This window comes from Emiliania huxleyi (genome assembly GCF_000372725.1).
Source record: "Emiliania huxleyi CCMP1516 unplaced genomic scaffold EMIHUscaffold_92, whole genome shotgun sequence".
In the NCBI taxonomy this organism is placed as follows: domain Eukaryota; phylum Haptophyta; order Isochrysidales; family Noelaerhabdaceae; genus Emiliania; species Emiliania huxleyi.
Genome location: NW_005195149.1, coordinates 331,327 through 341,449, shown reverse-complemented (window position 1 = coordinate 341,449; position 10,123 = coordinate 331,327). Strand labels below are relative to the sequence as shown.

At 66.1% G+C, this 10,123-nt stretch overlaps 2 protein-coding genes across 2 annotated transcripts; one reads left to right on the top strand and one right to left on the bottom strand.

Annotated features, from left to right (window-relative positions):
* Window positions 1–833: 833 nt before the first annotated feature.
* EMIHUDRAFT_220639 (hypothetical protein) lies at window positions 834–1,621 on the bottom strand (the record flags this gene model as incomplete). The annotated part of the gene is made up of 2 exons (XM_005757225.1): window positions 834–1,346; window positions 1,610–1,621. The coding sequence occupies 2 exons, from the start codon at window positions 1,619–1,621 to the stop codon at window positions 834–836; spliced, it is 525 nt and encodes a 174-aa protein (XP_005757282.1).
* Window positions 1,622–8,854: 7,233 nt separating this feature from the next.
* Window positions 8,855–9,992, top strand: EMIHUDRAFT_220635 (hypothetical protein; the record flags this gene model as incomplete). Its single annotated transcript, XM_005757224.1, has 4 exons — window positions 8,855–8,923; window positions 9,101–9,309; window positions 9,868–9,916; window positions 9,981–9,992. The coding sequence occupies 4 exons, from the start codon at window positions 8,855–8,857 to the stop codon at window positions 9,990–9,992; spliced, it is 339 nt and encodes a 112-aa protein (XP_005757281.1).
* Window positions 9,993–10,123: the final 131 nt, after the last annotated feature.

Genomic DNA, 10,123 nt, shown 5'->3' with positions numbered 1-10,123 from the left:
CACTCGGCGGGGTCGCAGCTGCCTCTGGAAGGCACCGAGATGTACCTTTTTGCGCAAATGGTCAAATCAAGGTTTTGTAACGCGAGCTGTGCCACAGTGAAATGGAACTAGCCTGTGTTAGTGCCAGTGCGCGCCAGTCCGTGCCCAGTAAAAGAAAGAAAGAAAACAGACAACCCAAGGGAGGGATGGGAGAACGGCACGCCGCCACCACACAGGGATTTTAAGGAGAGGAGTGTGATGCGCTAGCCGTCGCCCACCCTAGGGAGTCTGCCTCTTCCTATCTCTCTTCGCAGTCTCTCGCCGCTTCTCGCTGCAACCTTCATGCCACCTCGCGGCCGTCCCACTCTCGTCGTTCTCTCCCTTGTCACTTCCTCCTCTGTCGCGTCGTTCTCTTCTGCCTCGTCCTGCGGCGCCGCCGCCTGCCGGTCCCTTGTTCTCGCGGCTTCTTTCGCCTTTCGGCGCAACTCCGTCCTCCTCGCGGCGTATCCTGGCCCCTCAAGTCTATCGAGCTCCCCTCGCGCAAGGACCACATTTCTGACTCCCACTCCGATCATTTGCCTACAGGTCATGTTGTTGCTCAGGTCCACTCTCTCTTCGAACACTCGTGCCTCTACGGATGATGCCGGCGCTGGGGTCCCCTTCGGATGCATCGTGACATCTGACAACTGAATTTCCACTGGTTCGTCCTCCTCTGAGTCATCTTCCCCGTCCTCCTTCCGCTCGGCTCTTCGCTCGGTACGTTCGGTGTGGCTCACCCTCCATGCCGAGAGAGATTTTTAGAAGCCAACAAGAAATGTGTCACACAGAGTGATTTGCGCTCGGCAGCTTGTCGACTACCAGCCGGAGCCGGAGTCGGAACCGTAGCCGAGATGGTCTTCGAGGGTGTCGAATATGTCATTCGCCTCGCTAGTGGAGCCGGTGCCGCATGAGTCGCGGTCGGAGGAGGAGTCGTCGGAGGAGCGGTCGGACCGCTCGCGCTTGTCGCGCCTGATGCGCTCTGCGAGGGGGCCGGGGTCGTGGTCGTCGTGCTCGAGCGTCGGGTAGGTAGCGCGCCTTGCGACCTTGTCGGCCGAGCTGCCATCCCAGTAGAAGGTATACCAGTCGCCGCGGGGGTAGAACCAAGCGTTGACCAATCTGTACCGTCCGAGAGCGGCCGCCTGAGCGGCCTGAGCAGCCGCCAGAGCAGCCGCGCGGGCAGCCGCGGCAGCGGCAGCCTCTCGAGCCGCCGCCTCGCGCTTGCCTTGTTTCTTCTCTTGCCGCGTGCGCGACGTCTGCTTCTTCTTCTTCTTCTTGGCGCCCGCAGAGTGGGGCTGGCTGGCCCGCCAGAGGTCGTGTGCTCTGGACGGCTGGGGCAGGGCGACTCACGGGGGGAGGAGGGGGACGAGGGCGGAGGCAGGCACAGCTGCTCTCCGGTGGCCTCGCGTTGGTGGCGGAACCCGATGGTTCCGTCGCAGCCGCGCACTGTGCCGTAAGGGTTGTAGATTTCGAGAGGGAAACGGGCCAACGCTTCCGAGAAGGGGAGAGGAAGACTTGTGGAGCGTAAACAGTAGATGAAATCGACGACGTAGCCGCCGCCGCGCCGCCGCCCGCCCTCGTGGCCGCCATAGACGCGGCTGTCCATGCCGTGAACAGGCGCTTTATCCACCCTATATTCTTCTCTCGTTCCTCTGCCCGTGCCTTGGTCTTGTCGTTGTTTCGCACCCATGTCTGTATGGCAATCGAGGCTGCCTTCCCCACTACCTGTAGTTCACCCGTGCCCAGTGTTGTGCGAGGGAGGAGTCGGAAAATACAACTGTACTCGAGGAAAGAAAGAAAAAAGTGCGCGCCACAAAGATTTTTTCTGCCGTGTCTCATTTTGCCTGTGTATCGAATCTGTGCATGACGGCCGCCCGCCTGCTGCGCTCGTGCGTTGAGACCCTCGTGGGCTTCGTGCTCTGGCCAGCATTCTTTTTGATTCTGCTTCCAGTCTACGTTCTCGCATTCTCGCCAGCTATCGCGCTCGGCCTCTGCAGCTCCGACTCTGCCGTCGGCGTGCCTCCCGCCCTCCTCGCCTGGCGTCGCCTTCCATATCTGATTCCGATGGTGCTCTTCGTCGACCTGCCAATCGCCATCTTATTCTTCGCGATACTGTATCTGATCGAGATTCTGTTCCTCCGGAATCCCCTCATCCTCGCCGTCTACAGCCTCTGCCGACGCGCCTCACAGCTCCCCTACCGCCAGCTGACGTCCCCCGACACCGAGTCCGGTCTTCTTCACGCTCGCGAACGGCCGCGCTCAAACACCAATGACGGCGCCCGCTACCGCGAGCACGCCTCCATCTGGGCTGCCCTCGAGGGCGACGGCGACAAGGTCCGGCCGGGCGATGTGCGGCTGATCAGTCTGAACTGGCTCATGGCGCGGGCAGAGCGGGGCGACGTGCTCCCGCGGCGGCAGGACCTGCCAGAGGAGGCCTTCTTAAGCTCTGCTCAGCTGAGGCGGATCGAGCAAGGCGCCAGGCGCGGCTTCGACCTCGCCGGATTTGAGGAGGCCACCGAGCGCCTCAGCAAGGAGCCCTCCCTCTCATCCTTTCTCGGCTGGTTCGCCAGCTTTGTCGTCCGCAAGCGCAACCCCGACGGGCTACTCCCGATCATCTCGCTCTCCTACTGCTGGCTCGAGGCGGCGCATCCGGATCGTGAGGGTCGCCAGCTCCAGCTGCTCTGCCGCAAGCTGCGGGGCCTCTACGGCGGGCGCGGCCTGCTCGGCGCGTGCCGCGACTACGGCTTCTCGGACATGGTGAGCTGCCTCCCGCGCCTTGCCCACCGCCACTCTCTTAATTCATCGCCACTCCCTTCCTGGCTCGCGCAGGGCGTGTTCCTGGACTGGGGCTCGGGCCACCAGAAGAACCCGGCGCTGTGGAAGGTGTGGATGTCACTGCCGGCGCTGTACTCGATGAGCGACGACGAGCTCCAGAGAGTGGACCACGAGCGGATCATCGCCGAGCGGCACTCGCACGAGGCTTTGGCGGAGGGCGCGCTGTACGCGATGAGCGAGGAGACGCTGCACAGCATGGCGGACGGCGAGAGGCTGGTCGCCGAGCGGCGCGCGTATGAGGCGAGCCGGTCGGGCGAGCAGAAGGCCGCCTTCGGTCGCATGCTGGAAAACACGATGGTGAGCACGCGCCAGCCCCTTTCCCCTGGCAGCACCACAACATGCACCGCTCTCACGGCACGCTGGCTTTACATCCCGCGTTAGGACCTCTGGTACGCGCACGCCTCGGTCACGGTCGTGCTGCTCACGCAGCTGCCGGACGAGCTGCCCGCCGGCTTTGACCGGAGCCGGACCTACGACACTCGCGGCTGGACGACATTCGAGCGCTGCTCCGCAGAGCTGGGCACAAAGCCCTCTACGCTGGGCTTTGCCAAGTGGAAGCTCGTCATCGACGTCGCCAGCGGCGACGGCGGCGCTCAGCGGCGGCTCCCCGTGACTCCAGAGCGCATGGCGAAGCTGCTCGCCGCTTGCCGCTTCACCAACGGCGCCGACTCGGCGGCCGTGCTCGCGCTCTACGAAAAGACGGCGAAGGCCGTGCTGGGCACGGTCGAGAAGCTCTACTACGTCGGATTGCCGCTCGTGCGTGGCGACGCGTGGACTAGCCCGGCGCTGCTGGCGGAGTCGCTAAACCATTGCGAGAGCCTCCGGTACCTCGGCCTACCTGGGACACGCCTCGACGACGAGGGCGTGGCGGAGCTTGCGGCGGGGCTCGAGGACGGCGCGCTCCCGGCGCTTGAGTCCCTCGAAGTAGCGGCAAACCGCTTCGGCGCGCGCGGTGTCGGCGCGCTCTGTGGCGTGTTCCATCGCGGCGTGGCGCCGACTCTGCAGATGCTCGGCGTCGCGTTCACGCCTATTGGCGACGAGGGAGCAGTGGCGCTAGCTGCGGCGCTGGCGATGGGGAAGCTGTCGCTTGCACTCCACTTGTTTTGCTGTGACGTGAGCGACGAGGGCGCTATGGCACTCGCGGCTGCCCTCCCGGCCGCGGGTCAGGGATGTCACGTGACCGCCTGGTTCAATCGGATCGGCCTCGCGGGCCAGGCGGCACTGCTGGAGGCGCTCGAGGCGAAGCACGGGCCGCAGCCGGGGCATGCAATGGCGGTGTGGCAGGTGAACTTGCTTCCCTGGTCGTACTCGCTCGTGCGCGCGTGGGGGCGAGGCTGGCGCCGTGTGCACGAGAGCGGCCAAGTCACCATATAAGGCACACCTTAGCTTTATGATTGAATGCTTTCAGTAAGGTGTACTGCAGGCCCATGTCTCAGGGTCCAGGACGCCCTGGCAATGTGAGAGTCTGTGGTGTTCTCACGTGTGGCTATAGAGGTGAGCGGTTTTCGTGGAGTTGAGGGACGAAATCCAAAATCGGGAGAGACGGGAGGACCCCGTATGGCCGTAAGCATCCATCTCAGGGCGCCACGGGCTAGCGCTGTGCTTCGAAAACGGCCGGTTGCGTGCACGGCCGGATGAGGCTGCGTCGCAGCCTCGAGGTCGCAGCGGCCAGCGCATCGAGAAGAGGTTCATATAACCCGCTCCTGGTCCTACACCACTGACTGGGTCGGTGTGGACACGTCCCTCGCTTCGACGGCGAGCTCTGGGACCCTTCTCTTGGGATAAAAAAGTCTAATGTGTACTTCACCGCGAAACTCGGCCGTCCCTACTATCCAACCTTTTACGATGCCGATCGTGCTCGCGTTGCCCGCTGTCTTCTTCGTCGGGAGTGCGGTCGGCGCTGGTTTCGGCTCGGCGCTCGGTGTCGCCACGGGCGCGGCAGTGCTGCGCCGTCAGGGCCTCTTCTCGCCAGGATCAGTGCCCCCATCGCAGCACCGCACAAAGGAGGCGGCGCTCGTGATGGCGTGAAGCAAGGGCTCACCAAAAAATGGGCGTGGGAATACACACACACCAGCTGTAAGCACATGTTGCTCGCAGCGGCGGGGCTGCAGGTGCAGGAAGAGTGAGGAGTGTGCGCCGCCAGCGCAACACCGCACACGCACATACGGCTCTATGCCACATCAAAGACACACACGAGAAAACAAAAGGCTTTGTCCACGTTTAAACTTTGTGAATGGCCCTCGGCCTCGTGTTTTCCTCTCTCTTCCTCTTTCACTCACAGAACTTGTTGAAAAATATCGCCCGATGCTCCCGAGCTGCGGTGCTGCGCCCTCCTCTCCCCCCTCACTCGACCTCACCCCAGCATCCCGGGCCACGAGCGCTCAAGCTCGGCGATGCGGTCCGCCTGCTGCTGGATGAGAGCCTTCGCGTCGGCCAGCTGCAGGCGCAACTGCTCGAGGCCGAGCTCGCTCCTTCTCGGCTTGCTGCTGCCTTCGGCGCGCCCCAGCCGCGCCGGCCGCGCCGCACTGCTGTTGCCCTCCTCGCCCTGCCCCCCGTGGCGCTGGCCGCGGCGGCCCGGCTGCCCCTCCCTCGCGCCCTGCGCAGCGGCGCCGTGCCTCGGCAGCCGCGACGACGCGGGGGCGCGGGAGCGCTCCCATCTCGGTGCAGCGCCGCTGCAGCGGCGTCGGCGCCATGCCGGCGCAGTTTGAGGTGTAGCCCGGGATGGCATCCGCGTCGCAGCTGCCCCCGGCCCCGCCGCCAGGCGACCACACCCTCGTGTCGCTGGCTCGCGACGGGAATGAGAGGCAGAAGGAGCGTGCGGCGGGCGTGCTGAGGAACCTCTCTGACAACGACGACAACAGCGTGGCTATCGCAGCGGCTGGCGGTGTGGAGGTCCTTATTTCGCTGGCTCGCGATGGGAATGAGAGGCAGAAGGGGCGTGCGGCGGCAGTGCTAGCAAACCTCGCTGACAACGACGACCACAAGGTGGCAATTGCTGCGGCCGGCGGGGTCGAGGTTCGTGTCGCTGGCTCGTGACGGGAATGAGAGGCAGAAGGAGCGTGCGGCGGGCGTGCTGAGGAACCTCTCTGACAACGACGACAACAGCGTGGCTATCGCAGCGGCTGGCGGTGTGGAGGTCTTTATTTCGCTGGCTCGCGATGGGACTGAGAGGCAGAAGGAGGAAGCGGCGGGAGCGCTGTGCAACATGATTGCGGCAGCACCTGGCACGCACGAGGGCGTCGTCGAGGCTGGCGGTGTGGCGGTCCTCTCCTCGCTCACGCAGCAGGCAAGCGCTTCGGACCTCTGCAAGCTCGCTGCTGCCATGTCCCTTGTGCACCTGGCCAGCAGCTGTCCCGACCTCCCCGCTGACGACACTTGCCTCTCTCGCTGCTGCTCTCGCGGCTGGACCAGCCCGAGGAAAATGGCTGGCGCAGAGACTGTCTGAAGAGGTGTGGACGCTCCGCGAGCCGCTCTCTGCAATGTCCAACTCTTCTCTCGTGCTGACGGCGCACGAGGCCGGCGTCGGTCTAGTGGCGGCTCGACAGCCGCCGCTGCAGCCTCGATGGCGCTCGCGGAGTCGGACGCGGCCGCCACCGTCTGTTGGTGCCCCTGCTGGGCAAAGGCGGGCGGGCCTCCGCGTCGCCGATTCTGGTCGCCCGCTCCTGCGCGTTAGTCGGGTGCATCGACGTGTAGAACTTGTTCCAGCTTTGCATCTCGAGCGTCCCGCACCGCACGCCAGCCGACGGATGGAGCCGCCAATGCCGAGGCAGCGAATACGCTCGCGTTTGTCGTCCTTGTAGGGATACCCATCACTGAGCCGACAATGCTACGGGTAGCCCCAGGGTGGCGCCCACCCCCATAAATACCCTCGGGCACTTGCCTGCGCCCTCACGCGCTTCGCGCTAGCCCACGCCCTTACACGCCCTGCCCCGCAATATCTCACTCCATCCCGGCCTGCGGCATACCTCGGCACACCCTTGCACGGAATCTGAGCGTGAGGGAATCTGAGCGTGAGGGAATCTGAGCGTGAGGGAATCTGAGCGTGAGGGAACCTGGGCAGTGCCGCGTAGTGCGGCGTGCGCGGGCGTGCGCGGGCGTGCGCGGGCGTGCGCGGGCGTGCGCGGGCGTGCGCGGGCGTGCGCGGGCGGGCGCGTAGTGCTGCGTAGTGCCGCGTAGTGCCGCGTGCGCGCACGTGCGCGCACGTGCGCGCACGTGCGCACGCGTGCGCGCGCGCGCGTGCGCGGCGTGCGCGGCCAGGGCGCAGGCAAGTGCCTGAGGGTATGGGGGTGGGCGCCACCCTGGGGCTACCCATAGCATCGTCGGCTCAGTGATGCGTATCCTAGAAGGCGCACGCGCGGATGGGGCAGAGGATCTTTTTGCACTCGTCGCACACCGTGGCGTGCCAGATCGACTTGACGAGGCCGCGGCAGCCCTCCTTCCCGCCGTGGTGGTAGACGAGAGACCACGTCTCCATGGTGACTCCGTCGACGCCCGCCGCTCGCTGCCGTGGCGGGTTGAGGAACACTTTGTCGATGTACTTGTCGCTCGGAGCAAAGGTCTTGACTCCGGGCACCCGCTTGAGCAGCTCCGGGTCGAGCGGCTCTTTGGGCTGCTGAAGCGTGTCAGCGTACTTTTTCTGATTCTCGGGTTTGGAGGGGTCGACGACATCGGCGGGCTGCAGCTCCTGGAGGCCCTTCTTGGCCTCGCCGAGCCGCGTCCGGTGTCGAGGACCGGGCGCGCCCCCTACCCGGCGCGGCGTAGGTCCCACTCTGACGCAAAGAGGGGAGGCACGGACTATAGCCCAATCCATCAACTACGTTCATCTTCTGGTGCTTAGCCCCGTGCAACAGCGGTCCGGCAGGCTGCCCCCAAGGCCCCCCGGGCCGCTGCGGGTTTGGGAGTTATGCTTAGGCACAGCTTCGGCGACGGCAGCCCCTCTCTGGGGTGTTGCATAGGCGGGGAGTCTCCCCCGCTGGTCTCCTCCTTCCCATTTTTTTCTTTTGAGAGCAGGACGCCGGGTTTGTCTTGTATGTGCGTGTCGGGCCGGGGTGTGAGCGAGGGGCAGAAGGGGCGGGGGCGTGCGGGGCAGAGGCCCAACGTCGGGCGGCTTGTCGGGGTCCGGAGAATTCGAGGGGGGAACGAGGAGGGGGGGATGGGCGGTCGGCGTCGGGGTAGAAGCAACAGGGCGTACGGGGTAGCCGTCACTTTCCTGCCTCAAAAGGGCGGGGCTGTCCCGGAAAGTGAGAGACGCCGGGCAGCGTGGCGCACAACTGAACCCTCCCATACGTGTTTGTGCTCCTCCTTTGCTGTCCCATCCCCTCATCTCTTTCCCGCCTGGGCGGGGCAGTGGGCGGGCGCGCGGTGCGGCGCGGCGTGTGCGTGTGTGCGACTGCAACGAAGGACCGCTCGCAAGGGACATTGGGTTTGTACTATTAACTTCGCTCTCAAGAACTAACTCTCTCTCACAGCAGAAGAATTCTACAATACAAGCCCCTCTCACAGCAGACTGGCACGAACTAGCACCACAAAAGGCACGGCAGACAACGGCCCCTTATGGGCCGTCGAAGAGGCCGTCATACTCCTCCGGCCTCGCCCCCCCTTCCCAACCCTCCCCTGGCTCAGGCTCCTCATCCTCGCGGCGCGCAGTGCGCACCCCGCCCCGCGAAGACGAACCCTTCCGCCGGCGTGCCTCGCGGGACTGCCGCCCGCTGCCGCCGCCCTTCCCCCCCTCCGCTGCCCGCGCCGCCTTCTCCGCCGCCCGCGCGCGCGGCCGCCTTCGCCTCCTCCGCCGCTAACAGCGCCTCCCTCCGCGTGACCCCTATGGGCCCCTTGCGCATCCAGGAGAGGTCGCGCGAGCGACCTATCCAGGGGTTACTCGGATACGGCGCAACGTAGCCGCTGCGCAGCTCCGAGTAGTCGCCAACGCCCCAACCAGCAGAAGAAAATACGTCATATCACACTAATCACAGCGACAGTGGCGCGGCAGCGAGCGCGGGCTGGGCAGATGGCCCACGAGCGCCCCTCGCTCTCGCACCTCGCCGACAAGTTCAACACAGAGGCGCCACCGGGCTACGTGGCGGGCCGGGGCCGCGGCGCGTCCGGCTTTTCGCGTCCGCCGCCCGAGCCGCCCCGCGGGCGAGGCCGCCGTGGCGGCGCCGGGCCGTCGAGCGAGGGCGGCGGCGAGGAGGGCGAGGAGGGCGGCGACGCGGCCAACGGCGCGGAGAGCGGCGGCTTCGACGCGGACGGTAAGCTCTCGGGCGATGCGGGCGACACGCGCGACCTCGACCTCGGCGGGACGGAGCGGTTTGAGGTGGAGCGCACGTCGATGAGCCAGGCGGAGGCGGGGTACGCGATCGAGCCGTTCAACATGAAGCAGGAGCGCGCGGAGGGGCACTTTGACGACGACTTCAACTACGTGTGGAAGCGGCGCGGCGACGAGGCGGACGAGACCAACGACGCGTGGCTGGGCGAGGCGACTTCCGAGATCACCCGAGATCGCCCGAGACCACCCGAGATCACCCGAGATCGCCCGAGACCACCCGAGCCTCTTGCACCGCCCTCTTCCACCGCCCCACACACCCTGGCCACACACACCCTCGCCACACCTCGCCAAGGCCGCTGCCGTCTCGCCAGCCACCCGCCGCGACTGGCAAAGCGGTGCCGTGCCTTGCCTTCGCGCCTGCCCTCCCTCCCTCCCTCCCTCCTTCCCTCGATGGTGAGGTGCGGCGGAGGTGCAGCCGAGAGACAGCCACCCCCTCCCGTACCCCACGGTACCCGAACCCACCCTCCCCTACCCCACGGTACCCGAACCCACCCTCCCGTACCCCACGGTACCCGAACCCACCCTCCCCTACCCCACGGTACCCGAACCCACCCTCCCCTACCCCACAATACCCGAACCCACCCTAGGTGGACGAGTCCAAGGAGGCGGACGAGAAGGTTGCGAAGCGGCAAACACGCATCTCGAGGCCGATGTGGCGAGATCTCGGGAGATATGGGCCTGCACTCCGCACCTAGGCGAAAGCTGATCGCAGCGCAGATCGAGCAGATCGGGACCCAGGACGAGGTGCCCGGGATGGGGGGGGGGGGGGGGGAGACAGCCCCCCACACAGCGGGTGACAGACCGACAGGCGGACAGCTGAGCGGGTAAGAGACTACCCCGTTCCTCACCCCTCCCCGCCTTTCCTCACCCCGCCCGCCGCAGGGTGGGAGGGAGGAGCCTCACCTCACCTCCCCCCTCCCCGCCTCTGCCCGCCGCAGGCGGCGGCAGACG